At 35.6% G+C, this 27,192-nt stretch overlaps 1 protein-coding gene across 4 annotated transcripts in view; it reads right to left on the minus strand.

Moving 5' to 3' along the window:
- Positions 1-27,192, minus strand: part of LOC589760 (endonuclease V) — a 40,482-nt gene that overhangs the window by 10,990 nt on the left and 2,300 nt on the right. For 3 of the 4 annotated variants that reach the window (XM_030983937.1, XM_030983936.1, XM_030983938.1), the window contains exons 4-8: positions 26,390-26,524; positions 25,751-25,790; positions 23,589-23,701; positions 16,257-16,322; positions 5,054-5,182 (exon numbers count right to left, since the gene is read on the minus strand). In XM_030983937.1, coding sequence (XP_030839797.1) covers positions 5,054-5,182; positions 16,257-16,322; positions 23,589-23,701; positions 25,751-25,790; positions 26,390-26,524 — 483 coding nt within the window. The remainder of the gene's footprint in view (positions 1-5,053; positions 5,183-16,256; positions 16,323-23,588; positions 23,702-25,750; positions 25,791-26,389; positions 26,525-27,192) is intronic. The other variant, XM_030983940.1, reaches the window with a different exon arrangement.

Consider the following 27,192-nt stretch of genomic DNA (forward strand, 5'->3'; position numbering starts at 1 on the left):
AAAGGGTCTGCAGTATGAAAAAATGGTTTTGATTTGATAATAATACCAACTGCATGTTTTTGTAATTTTAATACATGATCTAAGAGGTACATGTACATGTAATTAGCAATGTGAGCCAATATTGTATGGCAAGATCATTATAAGTGATTGGTTTGGTAATGTGCATTTCAGCCAATTCACTGCACCAATAGTTTTGGAAATTTTAGAATCTTGATTTAAAATTTTGTGATTTTTGTTGTTGTTGGTTTTAATACACGACAGATGACAGGGGCTGTTGCAAGATGTGTCACAGATTATTGGTGTCGGTCAATGAAATGAATCCCCATCTTCGGAAGAAAAACAGTTTAATCCCTACATGCATGAACATTGAACATGCTCTTCCTAATTCCATCTTCGGAAGAAAAACAGTTTAATCCCTACATGCATGAACATTGAACATTCTCTTCCTAATTCATGATTCCACAGGGAGATGGAAAAAGCATCATGGATAATTCCCTTGCCTTTTTGTACCGTTGATTCACCATTCCCCATCATGCTCTCCTCAAAGACATAAAACCTTGATAAAAGCCCTCAGTAATTCGCCTTCCCCACGTACAACCCAACCTACATCTGATTTCTTAGAAATAGTCCATGTTTATACATGTACTGCCAGCAGACTATCCGTACCCCTACAATGTGACAACATTACTTTGGTTTCAGTGAAATAAACAAGAACTTAAAGGTAATATTACAAGGTTCCACCAGTCATTATTTCATTGCAAGCAGCTGGCCTTGATGTTTGCATTTGAACTCCACATCTTTATGACATGGTACAAAACAAAATCTGTAAGATGTATAACCTAGAGAAAGGGGTCAAGCAAGGACACATTCTCTTCAAGAGATGCTGTTCACTTTATAAATCAGGGTAGAATGCAAAAGACTTCAGATGCAGATATGCACAAATCTCAAATTACTTAAACGAGATGGGACAGTCATACCAAACTTCAGCGCAGGTAAAATTAGCACTTTGATTGCCTTTCTTACTTTATTCCACATACCTTAACCTTGAAATCAACAAGAAAATCTTATAAATAAATGTTTGCTTTCATGACCCCATGTTATCCAAAAAGAAATGAACTAGATTTTGAATGATTGTAAAAATGGAATAAGACATTGCTCATTTCCGTATTTACCCTAAAAGCTTTCAAACAAGACTGACAGAATATTCAGGAAAGAAACATAGCCGCAAAATTGGCCAAATGAAGCCCATGCACAGTATTGAAAATGACTGCATCAGAAAATTTGTGGAAGTAGAACTGAATGTATTGCCACTAATGTGAACATGATAAACACCATTATCATTGCACTCATGAAATGAGCATTTGCATTAATACTTAAAGTTTTAGTTTATAGAATGAAGATTTTAAACCTAATTTGATCAAATGAAATGCATCAGCTGTATGGTGTTTACTAACTAAAGATTTGGAAACAAAGAGAACAAAGAGAAGAAAGAAGGAAAGTTTGGCTGCCCTAGAGAATTGTTGAGTACATGTAGACTAGAGTATTCAATAAGATGACTAAAGATAGATAAAATGAGGTTTTGCTTTCTTTAATAGATTACAGAAGCAAATTTATCCTTTAAAATTCTTTCAAAAAGGCTTGGTTTTATTAATATCAATAATGCATCTTGTTTGTTTTCCAGGTTTAATGCAAGCTGTAAGTAGAATATAATTTATGTTGCTATGTACATTTTCCAGAAGTTAATCTTGTTTTTCCACTTACATTGAGAGACTGTAATACACTAAGTTATATTCCTTGAGAAATTGGGGCAAAGATTAGCACTATTAGCCTTAATGGCATATACGTATAGGCTTCATGAAACCTCTTCATTACTATGTTTTCAGAATTTACAAATTTAACTCTTTCAAAACCAAGCTAAAGAATCATTTTGCTCTTAAAACAGCATCCTTTCTATTCACCTTTCCTCACTCATGAATAAAATATCCAAGAATACTTAGTTACAAGCAAAATGAAGCAATAATGAAACTGTCTCGGGCTGGATGTCGGCTCGTTTCCTTGCATTCCGGGAAATCATCCACTTTTCTAAACATTCCAAAAGCTCTGAATTAACTCTACATTACTCTATGATAATATTATTTCTTGCCTAAAAGAAATAGAATCAAATTTAAACTACCATTGATGAAAGATCTTAAATGGAAATCAAGGATATTTGATATCAATATCTCTCTGTCTGCTTCACATTATTGTCCATCATAAAGAGACAAAGGTCATATCAATCTGTGTGTACAATTCAGATGTGAACCATGATTTCATTCACTTCTTTTTAGTTAGGACATGCAATTTTATTTCCTTCTCTATTAATATCAGGAGCTCTGAATTACCTGTTAATTCCCCTACAATGTTTTTTCTTGCTTAGAAGTTTATCAAAACTCGTACAGAGCTTAAAGAGGATCAGTCTCCAGATAATTCATCTTTTCCCATTTCATAAGTATGTATTATTGTCAGTTGGAGCTAGAAGGGAGTTAGCTTTTTACACACATAGAGTTAATGCCCTTCTAGCTCCGAACACAAACATTTATCCATAAAAATCTCTTTGACATAGATCTATAGTATAAACAAAAGAATCTTTGATAACTTTATCATGAAAAGAAACCAAAGAAGTGTGTGCAGTTTTGGAGTGGTGAAAATAGAAAAAATATCTTTGTAATTCTATACAACACATACATATAAGGTAAAAATATTTTTGTTGTGCACTCCACAAATTCGTCATCTTTAACATGCATTGGAACTTGGGGAGTTTCTTCTTTGTATTGTATGACTACCTGCCCATTACATTCAGTTTAAAAACTCAATCATCTATATTTATCTCTTCCATTGCTCCCAAAACATGAATAATTTCACCATTTTGAGCTCACGTTAATCATCAGCTTCTCCCGAGAGCTGCAACTTGAGATCTCACAGATCTTTAACTGTCAGGCTGCATTTAGCTGTCTATTCTAAACTCGGTCAGATTTTATCTCATGACTTCATTGTCTTTTATGGACTTATATTTCCGAATCCATGCCACAAACATTATAAATACATTTTAAGAATAATAATCTAAATCTGCTTTAAAATCTGGACATACATGTTTCTTGAAGGTGTTCATCTTTCCATTGCTCCCCAAACACTGTCATGCTGCATACTGTCTAACAGTATGCATTTGTTCTTCTATTCTAATTCTGTCAGATTTTTGTCTCATGACTTTTTTGTCTTACATGAATATGGAGTTATAAATCCATGGTACTAACAATGTAAACATTATATGAAAGAAGAATAATCAAAGTCTGCTTTGCTTTCCTGACACACAAGCTCCCTCAAGAGGCCAAATTACCTCTTTTTGAAATACAGAGTAAAAAGTCTCTTTTTTTACAATTATTTTCAGAAAACCTTTTTGGACTTGCTTCAACAATAGTAGAATATTTTTCACAGCAATTCAATGCATATTTCTTTAAAATTTCTTTTGAAAGCTAAGCTCTTTTTTTTTTTTAGCTTTCCACAAATTTGTCAGACCTTTCTAAAACATAATCACTCTCAATTCCTGCACATCATATTAGTATTATACTTGTATAATAAAATAGATTCACTCTCTTATGTATGAACATTTACCCCCCCCCCCCCCTCCCACCCCAATCCTAAAATAAATTAGGTGAGCAAGAAAAAGTGCCTCTTTATTACATGGCAAGGCATTTGGTGTCATTACATCAGTATGATCTTGATACCAAGTTGCATTCTCGAAATATAATTTTAACAATGAAGTGGGTGAAAATGGAAGGTTACTCCTCCGTTAGCGTAGTTATGTACCTGTGAACCTGAATCAAAGTAATTACATTTTGGGGTCGAGACGTAATTAATTCACACAATACTGGCTTCTCACAAGGCTGACAAGATGAAATGTTATCATTTGATAGCACCTGGAAGATCACAACATCCACTTCACTGATCAATACAAAAGATTTTCTAAGAATTCATCAATATAATGTGATCATGCTACCATTACCTCTCATTATCTCCTAGTAAGAATCATATTAAGGTAAGATTAGGAGCAATCTAAATGACTAGCCAGCACAAAGCAGGTCACATTGATACACTTTCTACAACATGTTATCATAAACATGTGAACACTCCCCCCCCCCCCCCCATTCAAAGAAGAATAATTGAAATGAGACAATTAAAAAGAAAGCACCAATATTTAAGGATTACTTTATTAATAACTAACATCATTCAATACCATCGATAACATATCAATGGGTGTTGGGTTTCTTCTTCCTCCTCCTCCTCCTCCTCCTCCCCCTTCTCCTCCTCCTCCTCCTCCTCCTCCTTCTCCTCCTCCCCCTCCTCCTCCTACCCTTCTTCTTCTTCTTCTTCTTCTTCTTCTTCTTCTTCTTCTTCTTCTTCTTCTTCTTCTTCTTCTTCTTCTTCTTCTTCTTCTTCTTCTTCTTCTTCTTCTTCTTCTTCTTCTTCTTCTTCTTCTTCTTCTTCTTCTTCTTCTTCTTCTTCTTCTTCTTCTTCTTCTTCTTCTTCTTCTTCTTCTTCTTCTCCTCCTCCTTCTTCTTCTTCCTCTTCCTCCTCCTCCTCCTCCTCCTCCTCCTCCCCCTCCTCCTCCCCCTTCTCCTTCTCCTCCTCCTCATCCTCCTCCTCCCCCTCATTCTTCTTCTTCTCCTCCCCCTCCTTCGTCTTCTTCTTCTTCTTCTTCTCCTTCTTCTTCTTCTCCTTCTCCTTCTCCTTCTCCCTCTTCTCCTTCTACCTTTTTCTTATTACTGCTTCAAAGGACAGTCTCAAGATGTAGTGTGAGAAGGACAGAAAAAGGAGATATTATCGGTAGCTCTTCTGCAATTGAAATTGGTTGACCCTTTTCCTCTCATTTCCATGTCTATTACTCACACACAGTATTATTCATTCATTCTATTCCCACCTTCATTCCCTGGGTTGCCCTGGGTTGCCCTGGGTTGCCCTACATTGTTTCCATTCATTAAAGATACATGCTCTCAGTCTCACTCACTCACTCACTCACCTGTCTAACGGGTTCAGGAATGCGATACTGACAGCATACTTGTACCAAGATGATGGCAGTCTCCACTGAGATGCGATGGCCTACAGATACATAGATGGGGTTGATGGTCTTCTCACAACTCCGCAGAGCCTGTTTGAAAATTGAAAACACAGGAAGGGAATAATGGCAACACTGCAAGGAGAAATCTACTCACAATCATTTAAGACATCAGTATTGTATTCATGATCCCTAATGTCTAACTCAGCCAGGCTGTATTAGTTGATATAACTCCTGAGAGACATTTACCCTAGGTCATAATGTAGCAGCTTCTAAACAAACATTTGTTATCAATGATAACTTGCTATATTTTTCTGGGTCATCATGTCCTGTGAGCTATTGTTTTAATAGATGAATGCTTGGGATAGCTAGAGCCCCAAAATCTACTGAAATGTGAAGTATTTCTTTTGGCCACAAAGGTTTCCTACACCTTTTTTAATAAAACGTTTTGTGGGGGAGGGGTTGTATCATAATCTATATACATGTATTGTACTTGCAGGGGAGGGTGAGGTTCTGAAAAGAATTATTACACATATGAAGTAAATTTTTCTCACCAATATAAAAATATATACATGTTTGTGTATATATATAACTTATATCTACCTTAGATATGAACATAATTTCACTCAAATGAGCTAAAAACTTGATGTGCCAGAGCCAAATTAGAGCAAGCAATGAACGCCACTTTCAAACCGTTTATCATGACACAATACTAGCATACTTTCTCTCCCTCCATACACACTTAAACCACACAGGAGAAATGCAAGCTGTCATCAAAAGACACCGGTATAGAACATATTTTCCTCTTTTAAAATCCAATTCCTTTTCAACTTTCTTTCTGGACGCCTCTCCTCTTCGGACAAAGTTGAAAGTGTGTTCGACAGCAGCCGCATTGTCACGCTCGGTAAACATAACCATTAACACCATCTTGCCTGCCAACGGCAAGAAGCTAATTGATGTCAATGCTTTAGAGTAGCATAGCATGATGGTACTCTAATTGCTAGTATGATTTGCACAGCCTCTTAAAAAGGTTGTGCATGGACACCATCACATCTTCAATGCTACTTTTTTCTGCCAATCATGATTGGAAATTAATAATTACTTTTGTAAATAACATTTTTTTAGAAATAAAATGCATTTTTATTAGGTACAGAATAGAGAAGAACAGGGAAGCATCCTTCTTCTCTTAATGACAATTGAGGTATTAATCTAGAGAAATTATAACATCTCAGAAAACTATCAATGCTTGTGCAGTGCAGATGTCATACTTATACGTAAAACAGACAGATTAGTTTATAAGAGATGATTAGGAACCGCAATGGCTCAGTGGTAGAGCAGCTAGGGGTTCGAAACCAAGTCAATGCGCTAGTGCCCTTTGGTAAGGCATTAATCCTCATTACCAATTCCCTCAGAGATGACTTAAAGCCGTCGGTCCCCTGGCTGCTTACTCACAAGCATACACTTGCTTTCTTAGCAGTCAGGTAAAACAAACCAAACCAACCAACCAACCAACCAATGAAAGAATAGCTTGAAATACAAACATTCTGAAGTGTCATCTTTAAATCCTCAGAGAATACAAACACAGTGAAAGAATGACTTTTATACCCATTTATATTTCTTGATATTGGCTTTTTTTTTTTTTGAAGGTTAAACAAAACATGTATCTAAACACTAGGTAATGATTGATCACACTTTCTTCCACATAAAAAATATCAAAATGAAGTTCATTTTTTAATCCTCATTCAGAACCTGTATCCAATATCAATAATATCATGTAGTATTATCATATAGTAACATTTTTTTCTTGACAAATTGCAGATTTCAGACAGGATCTTTTTTTCAGTTTGAGAGTGAACAGCATACTGAGGATCAGAAATATATCTATTATAGAGGACTGAAGTAAACATAACTTAATTTTAGTACTCTTTTATGTGTAAAACTAATTCTGTTTGGTTTCATTAAAAAGATCACTAAATTGTTTCCTTTTTTTACACACTGTAGTGCAAACATTTGAAAAGTATGGTTAGCATCGTTCATCTCAAAACAACCAAACCTAACAGACTGAACATGGATACGAGTATGACAAAAATATAAAGCACGACATCAGAGAAACATGATAGACTCTCAACAGTCAAGAAATAGCACATTTTTTCAAAGAGAAAAAAAAGATGCTGTTCTAACACCTTTGCATGAGTAACTATGTATGTAGAGCAACACAAAATTCCCACAGAAAGTACTTAAGACTGCTTAAATGTACCTAGACAGATCTATTAAAATACTGCCACAGTCTTTTTTTAATGTATTCATGTCTAGCAAGGACCCATTAGTTCAAGCTCTAGGAGTTACTTTTACATTTCCCCCCTAACTTGACTAATCCCACATGAATAATGGGACAATGAAGAATGATTTGTCTTGCATAAAAGGAAGGGAAAGAACGTCTCTTTTCCCACAACTCCAGTGGGATTCCTACTATCTAGAAACATGTTGAATGTGGATAGAGTGTTTAATAGACAATGCACATAAAGAGCAGAAGTGGACCACTTGACCAGCCCACCAGAGCACCAAGGTTCTCCCTGGGCATCTCTCAATTCAGGACATTAACTTTATTGTCTGTATATTATGTTATTGTTCACATTTTCGCACCACATATCGTCGGCCGGGTGGCAGAAGGGCGTTAGCGCGCAAGCGACTCGAAAACTACTTTTTGAATTATTCGCATTTAAAGATTTGTTTTATATTTAAACTGCTTTCCGTCCCGAAAATTGGTTTAAAACATAAAAGACTAATAGAAATGTTGAAGTAGAATACGACAATTTTGTCTCGGAAATACATGTAGGTCAGTTTTATAAAAGTTTGAGGCAATTTGGTGCTAACGCCCTTCTGCTTAAAGTTTCATTATTGACCTGAAATTCGAGCTAACGCCCTTCTGCCGGCCAGGCGACGATATTTGCCCTAAAAGTCAGTAGGTGAGGTTTTTGAAAGCCTTCAATTGATGCATAGTGGATTAGTAAACAAGTCCAATATACAGCATCACTTAAGTACTGTAAACATTTTGAAAGTTCATGGGATTTTGAAGAAAAAACAAATCCAGTTAAGATTAAGTCTGAATGCCACAAAATAGAAATTATTCCTTTAAAATACAAATGGGTACCAGCTTATTGCGAATCATGAGTTGCTCATGTCTCTAGACGAATGCAAAATACTCATAGCTTAAGTGCTATTCCTGGGATTCAGCTCTTTAGAAGAATTGTGCATTTTAAAGAAAAGGTTCATGGGAGCTGGCTTTCTCATCTTTCTTACATGAATGAATATTATGTGGAAGAAGAGAAATGTCCCAAGGAAAAGATTGCCATCATAATTCTCTGACATTTCAAATATGATACCGGTAAGTAATAGTTCAACACTTTGAACAGATTTTGATCCACTCACTATTATTCTTTCCTTTTTTCTCTTTCTTTCCTTCCTTCTTATGTAGTTCCATACACAGACATTCATGTTTAGTGCTTTTAATTGTGATTTTTCAATCTGTACAAACAAATAGAGACTAAAATGGCCATATGATCAATAAAAAAAAACATTAATTTTGATGAATGTATACAATCTGCATTTGTTTTGCTGTCTCACTGTTCACATCACTTTGAATCAATTCTGTCACCAAACCCGGGCCCAGTACAGTATAAAGATAAGTTTGAAATCAAAAGATGGCTAGAGTTGGAACTCATGTTTAAGATTCAGTTTTTCAAATTACCTCAAGCATGACATACCTGTGACATAGTGCATACAAAATAAAGGTACATGGAACATTTAATAATGATAATAATAATAATAATAATAATAATAATAATAGTGGGTTCCTATATAGTGCTCATGTCTGTCAAAATTGACACTCCTGGTGCTGCACAATACATACCTGCCACAAGCAAATAAGCAAACAATATGCATATTACCCTATACCAGGCCATGCTCCAGGGTTTTAACGTTCACAATTTGTGGAATTGAAAAACCGCAGTTTGATCCTCCAGAGACCAGAGGACACCGTGTAACAAGTGTCCATTTACCAGTGGCCTTTCCCTCGGTACAATGTGTGATTGACTGCCATGACTTTTGTAATAATAAGCATATTCCCCTGATAAACGCAGCTTGATTTGTTTGTTGAGTTTCTTTATGGCTTTTACACAGATGACAGAATTCTTGTTGACTTATTTTAGCCATGTGCCCATAATAAGGAGGGGGTGCGTATTGTGCTCTGTAACAATGCTGAAATTATTTCAGACAAATGAAGGTTCTAGAATGTATCCAGGGGCGGGAGGGGGCATGAATAAACATCTGTTCATTCCAATGGTAAGCAAAGCTACCTCTGATTTGGTCTAACTGGGAATAAGTCCCTGTGCCGCCCCCCCCCCCCCCGATCGATATTAAAACAAGATTGATGTCACGTTTGTTTGCATGATGTAAATTAAAATGTGTCTGAGCTTGCTGATTGAAAAATCACAAAAGAAACACTTTAAAATGCATTGGCCAAAACCAGTCATTCTGCAATCTCATAAAGCAACCAAGATAAAAAAAAAAATTAATATGATTACGCTTTGCATTGCAGCCGCAAAAGGGCTGTCTGTAAGCATGTACCCTACATAGCACACACAGAGCCTGCAGGGTCTGCATATAGGGACCTTGGATAAGAGGTTTCATGCCACACACATACATGTATTATTTGTCAGAAACATAATAAAACTGTAAAAGATATTACTCAAATTCAAGCATACATAGCAAGTAATTTTGTGATTAGAAATTGTAACAGACTGATAGAAACCTAAGTCAAGCAGGATATACATGTACATATTACAGTACCTGATTCTACTAAAAAGAATCAAGTTGTGAAAGTATATGTTTTAAATCAAGAAGTTATTTGGTGTTTAATGATGCTGGTTCTGGCTTCATGTATATCACAATGTTAAGTGCTTAGACACATAGTATTAAGCACTTTAAAAATGTGACTATTATTATTATTATGATCAATCCATCTATAGTTTCATCTAATTTACATTTGTTCATTGGCATGCCATATTAAGTGCTACATATAGGTATAGGCACAGGCAGTGCACAGTGTATAATGTCAAATCATTCCCTCGCTTATTCAAAACTAAATAAATCTCAGATATTACTCTCTGTTTTTATAAACTTTCTTAATAGTTCCTCTCCAGGTAGTAGAAGTTTACCACAATTCAAGATGTGCAGAAATGCAATTTATATTTTCAACACTCATTAAAATCAAGATTAATGGTGAGATTGTAGTTTCTTGTATATTCAATATGAACATTCATATGGGTATATTATTGTCCCGATACTCCTCTTCATATTTGGAGAAAAGATTCCTTGGCAACTGTTTGAAAATGCCTTGCTCCTTTCACTTAGTTCCAGATAAAGAGTTCCCATTACGAGAGCACTTAGAACTTGAAAAAGAAGTGTTCTTTTGTAGAATATCAATAAGCATTTCCAGACATTCAAATCTTTCAGTCCGGCTGTATGCATTGTCTATTTTCACAAAAAATCAACAACAACAAACGATGCTAATGGAGAGCGTTTTAATGTGAACATGATATCAACTTCTTAAAGGTCTTTTTGCCAGGGTGTTCATCTGGGGAAATGGTTTGAACAAAGGAGCAAAGGATGCTATCAGTTAACAGCTTGCTCAGTCCTCTCTACGGTCATGCCAAAGGCAACACTTGCAAAATGATCTTCGGTTGCGGAAATTTCATTTTTCTCCTAAGATTGTAGACTGGCCATTGGAGAGACAGCTAGCAGCCCATTGGTCATATGCTATTACCAGCAGCTAGGACAGGAAGCTTACTTTTCAGGTCATCATAACAAGCTGCAAATGTCAAGAAATTCAATCTTTCTTGCAATCAAAATATAGTACGGAAGCAACATTTTCAGACTAGTTTACTTTTCATTTATATTCAACATCATATTGGAATATTTCAAACGAAGTGGATTAAAAATAATGATGGAAATCCATAATTTTCCTTTAAAATCAATAATTGTATAAGCTTATGACAGTGACGGTTGGAAGTGAAATGTTACAGGAAACGACAAAGGGCAGTTCACACGATTGCATCTATTAAAGACTCATGTTAATGCCTTGTTTACACATGACGCAATTAACAAAAAGATACAAATCATATATATGCCCCATTGCTTTCATACATTAGATAACAGAGTGTGTGCAGCACTTTTTATTGTTACACACAGCTATCCTTTAAAAAAACGCCATTAATTTTTATTTATTTATTTTTTTATTATTTTTTTTTGGGGGGGAGGGGTTGTCGTTGAATGTTTTACTTATTTGGGGTTTTCTATTCAACTTTTTTGCTGAGGCATGTAGTTGGGGGTTTTGCATAGGTTATGTATGATATATCATGTCTGAAAGAGGCTTATTTAGAATCTTTAAAATGCAAATAGAAAATACTGATACATGTGTTTGGAATGAATATGGCATGAAACATCTGAAGTCCAAGAAATTTGGGGCATTTTTCTCTGTCTTATAGTGCCTCATAGAAACATCAAGCTTTTACTGCTAACACTTTTCCTAATTGACTAACATAATGATGTCCAGTCACGTATCAAATTGGTACGCATATTCTATAGGTTTTGTGAGAGGGAAGACATATATATGAAATTACAGGATAATTTGTTTCCCACCGCACAGGAAGTTTCACAGCATTATAAGGCTTCTTCTTTTGCAACAATAGACTTGGCTCGATATAAATGATTGGGGCAGCAACAGGACTACATGGGTGTGGTGAGCATTTAAGCTTCAGTAAGCCCTGAGACTTGAAAGAGCTCTGGCAGATTAAAAATAAGCTCTGGTAAAAAAATAAAAATAATACTTAAAGGGCAATCTACATTGTAACCCTTGTAATAAGTTGATTTGTATAAAAGCAGAAAAATAACAGAAACAGAATGACAAAAGTTTGAAATTAATCGGACCAATAGTAAGGAAGTTATGAATGTTTGAAATATGAGATCACTAAGTCTATGCAAATCTCAAATTGGTAGTTCGGTCAGTGGATTGTGAAGTAGGACATGGATAACTCTCCCATTTTCTGTGTACAAAAAAAATCATTCACTTGGCACAAGTTCCTTCTCCCTTGGGGCACTATTCAAAAGATATCATAGATTGCAGATCATTATAGCAGGTCCTCTAAAAAGAGTAGACCCTCCTGAGCAATTCATTTTTTATTTTTGTTGTTGTTGTTGTTGTTGGTCGTTTTATATGTTGGAACAAATGAAAAAGTAGTCCGGCACAACATCACATTGACATTACCGCTTTAGCTAACTTAAAGTGCCGATAGGTATAGTTTATTACAACTTTAACAAATTCATAATTTTCTTATATTAAGTCACATTTAATTGAAACTTTCATCAGTTTGCTTCTCTGATTTTTCTGCTTTCTTTTAGAGTAGTTGTCTATTTGGGTTGGACTTCCCTTTCAATATCATTGTGAGTAAATCACACATGAAGGAGCTACACAAAGAAAATTCACTAACAACTGATAATTACATATGGATGAAAAGATTTAATCTTGAAAAACATGAATAATTTGCTGAGAAATCATATAGACATGGAAAGGCGTAAAATGCAATTTTTCAAGACCCTTCTTTGACCCCCAAGTGCCCCCGAACGTAAGCCAAACACACGAGCGTAGCGAGCTCTGAATAGTGATGTCACACACTGGACAAACAGCTCAGTGCTGAGTAGCAGTCTGCAGCTAGCCAGCCCTGTCCCATATGTGACATCACAAATATTGACGCTCTATAAAGGACCGCTGATTAAGGCAGAAAATCTGGATCTCAAAACTAACATTTTTTTAGGGTTGACTACTGCAGGCCCCAAACATATTTTGAAGAAAAGAGTTGTTGTATTTGATCAGCAAGGCTTAATTCCCCTTCGCAATGATATGAGTTTTGCAATTTTTCAAAACACTTTTGATTCTTCGTGTGGCTACTTTAAAGAACACAAAATCCTAAACGAGGTCCCGTAAACATAAGAATGTTTTTAACACTGATTGGGGTTGTTGTATTTGATCAGCAAGGCTTCCCCTTCGCAATGATATGAGTTTTGCAATTATTCAAAACACTTTTGATTCTTTGTGTGGCTACTTTAAAGAACACAAAATCCTAAACGAGGTCCCGTAAACATAAGAATGTTTTTAACACTGATTGGGGTTACCATGAGAGTGGTGACATGACTGGGGTATATAGAATAACATTCTATTGCACATTGCATGTATGGAGTGGCTCATCTCTAATACGTCACTAGACTCACTACCACACGACCTTCTTCAAGTTTATTTTCATTTAGAAAGAGTAAGATGGTGAGATATGTGTGTATTATTAAGATATCAATTACAAAGCTCACAAGGCTTAACGTAGGTGTCACTGCTCATTCCACTTCAGTCCCAATAGTGTCATATTACGTATTTCCTCATCGCCTCATAGACATTATTCTTATATAAAATTACAACTTTCATTACCCTTGGGTTTTAGCGCTACCCCATTTTAGTAGTCTGCCTAACTTGTTTACCTCTCTCATTTTAAATATTTCTTTCTTTTTGAATATTTTGTAATGTTTGTCTAAAACCACTTACTCCCTAAATTGAGTGAATCAGGGATTCTTATTTTGTCTTGTTTATAAGATTGGGAGATGGTGTTTTCTTTGCAACTTGGCTATTTTGCTCAGATTGAGATTCCTAAGAGAGTATTTACTTATAAAATTGATATAGCTGGTCAAACTTTCATAATAAACGGCCAACGGCTCTAAATTGAGTTAAGGGACTTTAATGCAATAAGCTAATTCTCCTGACCAGTGCTTCTAGACTTTTAACTGTGTCATTTAGCAATTCCAAACACTTTGAAGATTGAAATTACATCAACTTGGGTCTCAAATGTCATATCTGTTTTTTTCCCTGTCTAGTTTGCATATCTTTAAAGCCCCCAATCATACAGTGTTGATTATTCCAGCAAATCACTGTGTCGATCATTGTAAGCAAACCAGTCAGTGGTAACCTCTTTTCACCCACCTCATTAATCAACACAATCTGTTTATCTGTGATCTTCTTTTCCTTTCCTAGCAGACAATGAACCACACTAAGTTAAACCACACCCTTTAAATTGTTTATAACTACTTTTGAAAGAAGTTATTTTGAAAAGCCTTAAAGGAAACCTCACCCCAAAGAATAATTGTAGGTATTCTGAAAACTGAGATGTATTCCTGCCTTATGATGTACAATATTATTCCTGGACGAAAATGTACAAGAGAGATATAAATGAAGATATTCTTGGCATAATGTGAAGCCTTTTCCATGGAGCGTGTCGTGGGCGCAGCCATTTCCTCAAAAATGTGACGTACCAGTTGAAGTTGTACATGTATCATGCGCCAAGCTATAGTTCGAAAGACTTTTAGAATCAATAAGTTACTTTGAACAGCCTTGATTATTTGTGTTATTCTTAATTCTTTCTTTCTCTTATGAAGTTTCCATGCAGATGATGAGCCACACCCATTAATATTATTGTTTACCGGTATCACTATTTGTAAAGGAAGTTACTTTGAACTGCCTTGATTATTTGTGTTATTCTTAATTCTTTCTTTCTCTTATGAAGTTTCCATGCAGATGATGAACTACACCCATTAATTGTTTACCGGTATTACTATTTGTAAAGGAAGTTACTTTGAACAGCCTTGATTATTTGTGTTATTCTCAATCCTTTCTTTCTCTGATGAAGTTTCCATACGCATCATGCAGATTTTCTGAATTAGTTTATAAATGATCCGATATATCGTTGGCAACTTGGCTACTAGAAATAATGAAGGAAACTCCATCTAAAGATTCTATGCCAGTTCATGCACATGACACCACAAAATAAAAAGTGATGTCAGAACTTGTTTTTAACAAACAAACTGGTTTTGACAAACAAAACACTTTTAAAGTTATGGTTTCTCCGATTGAAAAAGGGAAGCTCTTAATAAAAAATGTCTATTCAAAGGAAAAGAATAATGATGAAAAATCTTTCCCAAGACGAAATTTTAGAGTGCCACTCTCAAGAAAGAAGCAACAAAAAAGCTGCTTGATGTCAACCGTACAAAACAAGAAAACCCTAAAGATGCAAAGCCAACCTATAAACACACAAACAAGGCAATCAATCACCTTTTAATGATCAAATCTTCTACTTTTAGGAAACTAATACAGTCACTGCTAGTCTTGACAAACAAAGCAAAACTTGTTATTTTTTAACTAAAATTGACAAAAGGAAACTCTGCGGATGCAATGCCAGTCCATACAAAGAATAAAAAACAATCAATCAGTACTGGATCCTTCCTAACTACTTAAGAAACAGATCAGTGCCAGGCTTGTATGCACAGACAACAACAGAAACAATCTTGTTTGATTGGATAGGTAATTGTTCTTTGTAAAAAAACATAAAACATTAATCAAATTCCTCTAACTTTAAGTATCCCATAAAGCGTATAATTAAAGAAACCAACACTAACCAGACAAATAAGAAGAAAAAACTCATAGAATGTCACAATTCATGAAAAATAACTGGAAGTGCTTCTTTGCACAAACAAAAGTAAAGCAACAAGGAAAGATATGTCATGCTTTTTTCATTCACATTTAGAGCTACCGGTAGTCTAAAGAGAACACAATCTAACAGCAAGCAGGCTTTTTATTAATATAAATTGATGAAATTAACTACGATATGGCACACAAACAAAAAATGTGTGCATAATTATTTCCTTTCGTGCAATTAAGGTACAACATTACGGGTTTCGCCGGGGCCATACACCCTCTATGTCCCGAACATATGTTTTTCAGAGTTTTTGTAATTATCATTAATTATCATTACAAAAATAAATACTTCCTTTAAAGCTTATTTGCCATAGTTTACAGAAGGGATTAGACCGCACTGCAATGCCACTGGACAGGTGGTTATCTCATTAACTCAGCTCTCAGTTAACATAAGAAAAAGAGGATCATGGGGGACCAATGGTCACCGATTACCGGTAGGCATTGTTTGTTATATAGAGGGCGCAAGTAGTTACAAGTAGTGCAGTGGCCTTTAATCCGCTATGGATTCCCTAGTACAGTACCCAGAAATGAAGAACTCACCTTGCCCCATGTTTTACCCGACTCCCCAATCAGATCAAAAGACTCTCCTCCTCTCAACACAGAAACCTGAGGAGTAGAGAACAACAGAAATAAGCAAAACTAGATTCTTATCTTTGAAGCCATGAATTAATATTTTACATGTACATTTCAATATAATTTTAAAGTGCATTGTAGAGAGTATAATTAATTAGCAGACACAAATGATTGTACTATCAAAGAGAAGAGGGATGAATTGGTTCAATTAGTCTATAGATCATTGGAAGAGATCTACTATCATACCAGATCTAAATCTTAATGGGTTTCCCTTAAAAGATAAAGTTGAGTTCTGGGGCGGTATTCTGAACATTGTTGTAAGTTTTGTGTTATCTTTTGTTATATCTTCCAGAGATAACACAGCATTAATATTGTAAGTTGGTATTCTGAACATTGTTTTATCCCTGTGTTATCTCTTGATGGACCGCCTCTATCTTATCTTTGACCATTGATGACACGCCAATTTGTATGGACCCTACCAATCAAAATCTATTTTATATAAGCATGATAAGTAGGTCAACCAATAGGAATACTTTATGCCATATCTGAAGATGCGCCTAGCGCATACTAATCTTGGGCGTAATTAGTTATTTGAGCACTTATCACGCGCGTCATCATTATGCGCTGTTGAATGTGGATCATGAAGACAAATCACGCTTTTACTATATTGGTTAAGATGAGAGCATTAAAATCGTCATATCCTAGCATGTAATTTCTTAGAAAGTTCTCATCTTTGATGTTTCCGGTCAACACACAATCTTCTTCTAACTCGTCTATTGGCACGAAGTTGGTTCTGGGCAAAAAATATTGCCGCCATTATATCAACACGAAAGATACAACGACCCCCTACCTGTTGTAAATATTGTTGTAAATACCATGGAAGATAAGATAAGATAAAAGATACAACAACTTTCAGAATACCAATTATCTCGACATATTATCTCCCGTGCGCATATGCAAATGAGGATTAAACGCCACTTTATTAATGATACGCACAATTACAAGAGCACCAAAGTATGAGCGCAGGCGCGGCCAATAAGATGAGAGAAAAGATATACAACAAAAGATAACACAAAAGTTACAACAATGTTCAGAATACCAACTTTATCTTATCTTCAAAGATACAACAATATCAGAGATAACACAGGGTTCAGAATACCGCCCCTGGTCATGCGATTGCATTGCGACAGAAACGTTGTGGAATCGATCAGAAAAGGTTGATCATCTAGCATATATAAGTATATTGGTGTTTACTGCAAGGTTCTGGAATCATCAAAATGATAAGAAATTTGGCCCAGTCTTGGTAAAGTTACAAGCACTGTACACAGAAAGATCATATATACGGTATGGGACTACACGAACATGTGAAATAAAAATATGTCCTAATTTTTATGATTTTTCATGCCATATTTAGAATATAAAGGCATTTGAAGAGCCATGCTTTTCAAGGATTTTTTTTTCATCTGATGTACTTCCACACTTGCATAACACAATGATAATGCTCACAAATTATTTTTCACCTCTTCCAAGAACTCAACCTTCCCTTCAAAATTACAAGGGATGCATGATGATGTGATACTTGCTATCATATAGCCAAGGGTGGACCCAAACAAATCTACAAATGGGTGAGATATTGAGAGAGTAAAGCCTGTAAAGATCTGCTACTACCTTTAGAACTACAACTAATATCTGAGCTTTGCTCTTAGTCTTACCTCAGAAATAAAAACAAAATTCCTATCGAATAGACATGTAAGAGTGACACAATCGCAAAGATTTGTTAAGAAATCATGTTTGGATTAGCTATCTACTATGTGGAAGCACTAGAAGTAAAGAAAGGCACTAGGAATGTATGGAATGTTGTTTTCTTTTATTTTGACAATACGCTACTGAATACCAGGATCATCCATTTCTTGAAGAGTACTAATTAAAGTAGTTTAAGAGTTTTTAACAAACATTTTAGTCTCCAAGGATATTTATAACATCTGCTGTCAATTCATATAGCCTCTTTGAATTGGTCAACCAGGAAGCAGCACAAAATCATGCAACATGTAAGAGATAATTCAAAAACCTTAAATATTCAGGACTCAGGAGTATAGTCTCAACTCTCATGCTGAGCTTTAAAATACTGAGAATGCTACTTTGGAGACATCTTAGTCAAACAGTGTCATTGAATATAATGGAAAACTAATTGATGAGGACCAAGGGAATTCCACACTGAAACTAATCCTCAAGTTTTGTCTACTTAAAAGTATCAAATAATCAATTTTGATTGAATAATTAATCCTCCTAATTTCAATCCATCATCATGCAGACCCCATCTCGGTGTTCAGTGAAGCATAACTTAAGGATTTGCAATACGCTTTTCATGAAATTGTTTGCTTCTTCCTTTCTTAATTTTCTTTCTTTCTTGAACCATGTTAGTAAATAGGAAATATCTAGCAAGAAGATATTGTTTGATGATAGTTAGCACTTAGAGTGACTGAGGTATCAGATGAATTATTTGGTGTGCTCCTGGATTCAATTTGGAATTGGTGCGTTATCTGAACTCACTGATTATTTGCAGATCATTCCACAGGAAAAGGCTTATCCAGAACATACTTGCGTGGCTGCGTAACTTCCACTGAAGGCAGAACCACTAATTTCATTATTTGCCCATAATACATATGTCTAGAGCTGCTGTGGCCTTAACGACCTTTCTGATTGCAATCACTGATTTGTGTTTGGTGAGCCAATGAATGTCTCCTGTACTGGGGGGGGGGGGGGGGGTTTCATAAACAGTCTCTCTTAAAAGTCTCTCTTAGTGTAAATCATGGAAAGTCTCTCATAAGTAGGACACTTAAGAGAGACTTTGGGGTTTATGTCTAGACATAAATTCTTTATGAAACACCCCCCTGGTGTCATATGTCCTTTCTCATCCATTTGAGTCCCAAGAAACAGAATATATTTGGATTGGCAATGAAGCAACATTAATGAACCAATTGATAAAATAAACCTGCCCCAATTGCTACTAACACGCAATCTTCCCTTTTTCTTGATTCAGTGATCTTCACATCCGACATGTACATTCTTACTGTGTTCAGATGTTACACACTATTGCCTTCTTCACACATCACCCACAAACTGAGCTAACAAAAAAAAAAAAGCAGTGGCAAAATAAAAGGACATCGGGGAAGTGCAGGAATGGGCATATGAGGTGAGGATGTGGGGCTGGGGCTGGGGGCTTCAGTTCACCAATTCTTTAAACACCAATATTTGGAACACCTCAATTGCAGGCAGAGGGATGTCAAATTCAATGTACCTCTTTTTTTTCTTATCCTTGTGTACTTAAATGAAGAAATAACATGATTACTAGTATAAGTGTCATTTTTGTACTGCTCTCTTCATTGTTTTCCAACTTGAAAGAAACTGGAAACTAAATTTTTGGGAAAGAGACCTCAGTGCTTCCCACATCCTTGTGCACCAGACGATTACAGACGATTACAGGTCATGATTTTTTACAATTACAGCACACAGATGAGAGATTTTGCAACTTTGCATACAGGGCTTTAGTGTATGAATCTTTCATTTGCCTTAGCTGGTTTTCTTTCGGCAGTTTTACTGAGTCAAGTGCGAACGGGGCTATTAAGATGATTCTAAAGTCATTCACAGTCTACTCACTTAATGATCAACTGGGATACCTGTTGGCTTTACTCAATTACCTGACAAAAAGGGTCCTCGACCTCTTATATTATTCAGAAGCTTTCGTCTTGTTCCTGCCATGGCAAATACCTTATTATCAGAAACTCTTTCTGTCTATGAAATTCTTCGCATCCTTCTCAGGAACCAAACTTCACAACTTTCCAGTCGCTTTCTTAGGTCTGATGTCAGGGTCCAAGCTGCACATCCATACATCAGAACTAGATACATTTCAATTGAGTATATATATGCAGAGTCTTGTTTTCATCTTCAGCTTCTTATTCTTTAAGATGTTTTATAACCTGGAGAAAGTTGTTTTTGCAAGTGTAATCCTTCTCTTGATTTCTTGCTTGCGCGCCTCTTGCATCATCTGTTAATGCAGTCCTGAGGTAATTCAGCAGAAGTGGCTTGTTTTATTTGATTGTATGCCTACAGGTGTCAACTACTCTCTAAAGGGAAAATCCCTCTGAAATCAAGTGTATTTTAATAAAAACAAAGAAGGGAAAGTCCAGAGAAAATGGTTACAGGAAAGTGAAGGTGTGAGAAATTCTAAGATTGGTCACCGATTCTTTGACATTGTTTGCTATAGAGGGCGCAAGTAGCTATAAGTAGTACAGTGGGGCTTTAATGGCATCATTTAACAATATTAAATCTAAGATCCATGGCCCTAAAATGTCTATGATATATGGTGTAATATTGAAGCCTTAATAAAATTGCGCGTCAAAATGATCATGTAGTGCCTCAAAAAAATTAAAATCTTTGAGTGACCGGTTGTTATAAAAAACGTTTGGGAATCGAAAAATGGAATTTCGATTTTCCAATCATAATTATCTTGATAATCAGACAGGCGATCAGCCTGTAAAATTCATGGGATTCCTGACTGACCTAAAGATTTATAATTATGATTGCAACATGAGCTAAATCCAGGACTCTGTTTCAGAATCTGAGGCAATATTACTGAGTCACTTTAAAGCCCCTCTGCACTAGTTTGGCCAGTAGGGATTAGACCTCCCTGCATGGTCACTGACAGGTGGTTATCTCATCAAATCAGCTCTCACTTAAATATAAGAAATAGAGCCGGACCATGGGGGACCAATGGTCACCAATTAGGCATTGTTTGCTATATAGAGGGCGCAAGTAGCTATACGTAGTGCAGTGGGGCTTTAAAGCTTGTTCAAATTTGGCACGGTAAACCGCTGCAAAAAAGCTGCTGCTCTTTTTTAATATTAATAAATGGCAAGTATGTGTGGTACAGAAGACTTGCGTGTATTCACTGAGCTCTGTGTAATGTAGAAGTCGATGCGTATGACACTTTATGTCATCATAAAATAAAACGCCACAGTTTTGCCATGTTATATCTGAACAAGCTTTAACCCTCTTACTTTGCTCAAATGAAGCCTAGCATCATGGGTTCAGCCTGCACAAGGAAATTATGAATGTACAGTTGCTGGTTTATGTAGTGTTATTGACCCTTCTCGTGATGTTTTGGCCACTTTTTGGCCCAAACTGTCCATTCTGGTCACTTTTGGTCAGTGGTAAATTTTTCAATCAGTATTATTTATAAGCAAAGGAGATTTGATAGGCCTATTCTATGTGCCCTGATGGTAGAAAAAGTGGTCAAATTGACCCCAAACAACAATATGGTCATTTCGGTCACTTTTTGGCCCAAAATTAACAATTTCTATTGATTTTTGTCCAAAATCAGGCCAAACTTTCAGTCCGAATAAATTGGAGGGTGGGTTTTGCCTTATCCAAATTCAATATAAAAATGTGCGATAATATCAGAACAATCAATCTCATTGAAATTAGTACACAGTTCAGACAACTTCGGTCATTTTGTCATTTCAATCATTTTGCCGCGCTGCACTGGCCAAAAAATGTCAACCTGCTAGCAACAAAATTGTTGTGTCACGACTTATTGGTGAGGGAGCTGTCAATAGTGACTCCACCCTATTACGATAGAATGCTCATTAAAAATAATAAAGCCATAAAATGGACTAAGTTTCACTGATCCAACTTTTTAAAGGTAACAAAGAATTCCTAGACTTATAAATGGGTCCAGACTAATCGTCACATGTCCTCCAAATGAAGCCTTACAATAAACTTCCCCTACATATAGCAAAATGTGACGTGCATGGCTCTTCTTAAAGCGGGACTGCTCTACTTGTAGCTACTTACGCCCACTATACAGCAAACAATACCTACATTGTAAGCAGTACCTGTTGATCCCCTTGTAAAGCACCTCGAGACATTTGTATTAAGCGCTATATAAAAATTAAATATTATTCTTATTTATTATTTTCTAATGTTAATTGAGAGCTGATTTGATGAAATAATCCCCTGTCAGTGACCATGCAGGGAGGTCTAATCCCTCCTGGCCAAACTACCAGTAGTGCAGAAAGGCTTTAAGACATCTTTAGTTCCGTTTAAACAAATTCTAACCTTTAAAATCAGGACACAGTATACAAAATTGTATAGATCTGACAAAGTCATCTCTCACACACCTGGATAGCACTAGAGGGCAGCATTTCTTACACTACAATTACAAGATTGTCTCCTACCCACAACTTTTTTTCTGATCAAACTTAGGTTGGACTCCAAATATCAATCAACCCTATGATAAGCACTGTCACAGGAGATAGCATGATTACAAAATTACAAGATATATTTCATGATCAATTTTTCTTTTCATTGATTTATGGGTAGTTGAAATGGATTTATCTGTAAAGGCACTACCTTGATTAGAGTTACCGGTATACCTTTCAAGAATTTCAGGGTCCTACCCCAAGTCTACATTTAGATGTATGACACATTGTAATTGCCTTTTAAACCCCACCCTCCCCCCCCCCCTCCCCCCCCCCCTCCCCCCCCCCTACAATCATTGACCCACGGTGAAAGGTCGGGACTGTAGACCCTGGTGTCAGCCAACAGACCAACCATCAATCAATCTCTTCTCTTTATTCATAGCAATCAATTTGATTATGTTTTAACTCATCAATCACATTCTCCATTCTATGGATACCCTTAACCAGAACTCTTCTGATAATAGCAAAGAGCAATGATAAGACCTTACAGAAAATGCCAGGAATGGTGTGTGTGTGTGTGTGTGTGTGTGTGGAACTTGAGGGTAGGGGTTTTGAAGTTCACTCTAAGCCATCCATCACAATTACAACCCCCGAATCACACTCAAAAGTTTGTGAGATGTATCATCAAGCAGAGTGCCCTTCTGTTTCTCTTGGCCCAAACATCTTTCTATAATATCCAACTTCAAAAATCTGCTCCCCCCCCCCCTTAAAGGTACTATGTCCCACTTGCAGCCAACATCAAATTCTGTAGAACTTTGCAGGAATTATGCATATATCACGTATGTTCTATCTGTGAAAATCAGACAATTACTAAATTGATTGCAATCACTGAATTCGATTTTACAACTAATGCTCGTTATTTTCACACTAAAAGACATTTTCAAGCCCTTTCGTTTTGAGGGATGTTCTAAAAAAGTATTATCTTTCAAATGCCGTTGGAATTTAACCTTTTCATTTGTGGGCCTTCAAATGGTACATAGTACCTTTAAATAATGAATAAGAAATGAACATAGCATAGAAAATCTTCTTTGTCTCTCACCTTATGTGCATGTTCTTCATCTTTCTGTATGTTGTCGATTTGAGTGAGTTTCTTTGCTATTCCTACGGTAGGAATCCCTGAAAGCACACCAAGATGACAGGCTGTACCAAAACCTGAAGAAACAGAGAGAAATGAAGATCGTATCATACTTAAGATCAAATATGTTAGTATTTGTTACTTTAGTTGATAATGCTCATTTACTTATCTATTTTTATTTCAAACAAAATAAAGTGAACAAATATTCATAATGTAACACAATGTTTTTTTTAACAAGAATTACAGTATACCTGTATATAAATCCTGAACATTCCTACTTTATTTCATTTATTTATTCAGTTCTGAATACATAAGAAATCAATGTACATTTAAAGACAAAGGCCAGGGCTCCAAGATAAGCAGAGCTTGATGCCTCGATTTTAAAGGTTTGCCTGATGTATTTTTCTCCAAATCATATAGAGAAAAAAACCCATAAAGAACAAGAGAAAAGACAGAAAAGACAGAAAAGACAGAAAAGACAGGAAGAAGATGTCAAAAGAAGATGATTGCACCCCTTTGAACACTCCTCCACCCACCCACCTCCTCAACAGACTTGTTCTTTATATTTCATTCACCGAGTAAGAGCACTGAACAAGAGCAATGCCCCCCCCCCCTCCTTCCATCACACTAGTTGCCCCCTTAATGCTTTACCCATGCTAAAACTTACTCTGTTCCCATTAATGTATATTTCATATGTATTGTAATTTGTAGGTTTATTTGCACTTATTTGTTTTGTTTAATATGTAATTGTTTACCGTTGTATTTTGTTTGTTGTAACAGCGCTTAGAGACTTTGATAGTAAGGGCTTTATAAGCATTGTTTTTATTATCATTATTATTAAAATACAATGAATTTTGCAATCTGTATTAAAAACTTTATGGTTTTACATAGGTCAGTTCACAAGCAGATTCACTAATGAGTTCTAAAAGGGGACTCAACAAAGAAAACCTGGCTTCTGCAAACAGCAAACATGGCACTTAAACTTTTAAATGGATAGTTGAGTTCTGTTGCAGAGGGCGCTACACAAAATAATTTTTTTTTGTGAGATAATGAAAAACTTAGTGTCAAATTTGAAAGAACAAACAATTTAAATGACAAAATCATCTTTGTTTAATCAAAATCAGTTCAAGAAAAGGCTGAAATATCCATAAATGTAACGATTTCTAATACTTGTGTACCACCAAAAATATTAGATAATTTGAAAAAGCCATTGAAAAAACAAAATAATGCCTTTTATGTCGTATTTCAGCCAATACCGATGTTTTTTTGTTTCTTTGGCATTTTCGTGTTGGTTATATTACGCACAATCAGCCGACCAATGTATTGTTATTTTTAATTAAATAATTAATTAACGGTCACAATATATTTTTTTTTAAAGTGGAGCTGAATTGGTATGATCGTATTGACTAAATTCAACACATTTTGGGGTCTAAAATTACCTTCATAGCAAACTTTAGGTTATAAAAGGGCACTAGAAATGTCATAGATAAGAATAAGAGCAATAACCATGCACTTTGAAGGCATTTGCGGTCTGAAAACAGAACTCAACTATTCCTTTAAATCTTGGTGGTATTTCCTGTCCATGTGATTAAAAATGTTACGTCTCAATCTCAGTAATTAAAGCCCTATGACAAAAGAGCGTCCTCATTACATACATGTAATGAGGACGCTCTTTTGTCATAGGGCTTTGTACATTATGTGGCTTCTTGAGAGTTTTGCAATGATATAAGTTTCTGTGCTTGTTAAACTTTAATTTTTGTAACAATGCTTATGTATGTTTTCATTTGTTGTAATATGTTCCTGGAAATTGAATAATAAATATATAGATAGATAGATAAATCATTACATACATGCTAAGCATATCATATCTACTGAGAGCCAAAAGAGCATTATTTAGTCATGTACTTTACTTTACTTTGTTTATGTTTTACATGTAATTAATGCCATTTTAACACTCAACAGATGATATATATAACATATATAATTTACATCCAGCACAAAGACGAAAAAATTCTCAAGGAAACTTTGGAAACTAAAATAGAACAACAATACAGTTCAACATACAGTATTCATTTACACGGCAGTACGAAAAAAGGGCAAGACAAAAATTTCACTTGAGATCTCACCTCTTGGATGTAGTATGCCGTTTCCATCCACAAAAATTATCTGAAGGTTGAAAAGATGACAACAAATCAAACACAAATATGCATGGAAAATGTAGTTTATATTTAGTATTTAGCGGTGGCAGAAGTAGCAGTAGTAGTAGTAGTAGTGATAGCAGACTTTATAAGATCCCTTGTTTGGCAAAATACTAATCTGCCACAAGGTCCACTAATAGGGCTAGAACATCACTTTAACATAGGGAAGGGGCATCTGAAAGTAAGTATAAAGCAAAGGGAGTTGTCTTATGACTTATTTCATTAATAAAAGTATTAAAATGTGAAATTGTGAAATGTAAAAATACATTAATGGCAAGTTATGCTTGAATGTTTAATCAAAGCTGCCAACCTTCTACGGCAAAATATGAAATAGCTGAGGAAAATCTTAAAACGAAATTAGGAATACAACGAAGTTTGTATGCTATTTTAATGAAGATTCCAGGGGGAGAAAGGAGAGAGCATTAATTAGTTTTCGAAAGGCTAAAACATAGGAATCATTTCACCACAATAGGAAAGCAACTATACAGGTACAGAGTCCTGCTTCAATAGCAATGTTTACAATAACTAGAAATTGTTCATCACAAATGAAGAGCACTTGATATGTACCTGAGGAAGGAGTTCAGGCTTGGTGTCACGTAACCTATCAAGGCGTTCCATGAAGAAAGGCACTTCTCTGAAAGCTAAGAAACCTGAGATGTATGGCTGGGTCATGTGAATAGTCTGGCAGTCTTCATACACCACCTACAATGAATGAATGCATGGTTTAGAAGACAGCTCTATGGTTTAAGGTCGGATTTGACATTTTAACATGGTCATAAAAGAAATTGATTTGCTCATTAATCTGCTGGAAAGTGAACAGAAATATCAAACAAAAACTGATCAGCATTTAGTTACTGACAATAACTAAAATTCTATTTATTATCATTTGAGGAGTATTTGAAATCAATTCAAAAGAATTCCATACAATTATCAACACCCATACAAATATTGCTTCTATAAAGTTTGTTTTCTCAATAGTCCACAGCAAATTTCTGAAATGAAATGGGTCACAGGGGGGGGGGGGGGGGGGGGTCCATTTGTATATCGATTTCTTTCAAAAATTCATGTACATGCTCCACTTAATCACATACAGAAAATAAATTTCAGTGCAAAAATGTAATATTTTTCTTTATTTCTTGACCCAAACACTTATATCCAAGTTAGATCAAAATCATTATACAGGAAAGAAACACTGCGTTACTGATAATGGCCCTTACTTGACAATTGAGGGGTATAATATTATAAGGAGTTGTGTACTTATCTTGTTTACATTATTAACTTTGTGTCTTTATAATATTCATCTTCTTTCATTGATTGTCATAATGATACTCGATTCTTTATCCATAACTTTAATGCCCCTAGAAGGACCC

The sequence above is a fragment of the Strongylocentrotus purpuratus genome, unplaced genomic scaffold, assembly GCF_000002235.5.
Source record: "Strongylocentrotus purpuratus isolate Spur 01 unplaced genomic scaffold, Spur_5.0 spur5_scaffold_14, whole genome shotgun sequence".
NCBI lineage: Eukaryota > Metazoa > Echinodermata > Echinoidea > Camarodonta > Strongylocentrotidae > Strongylocentrotus > Strongylocentrotus purpuratus.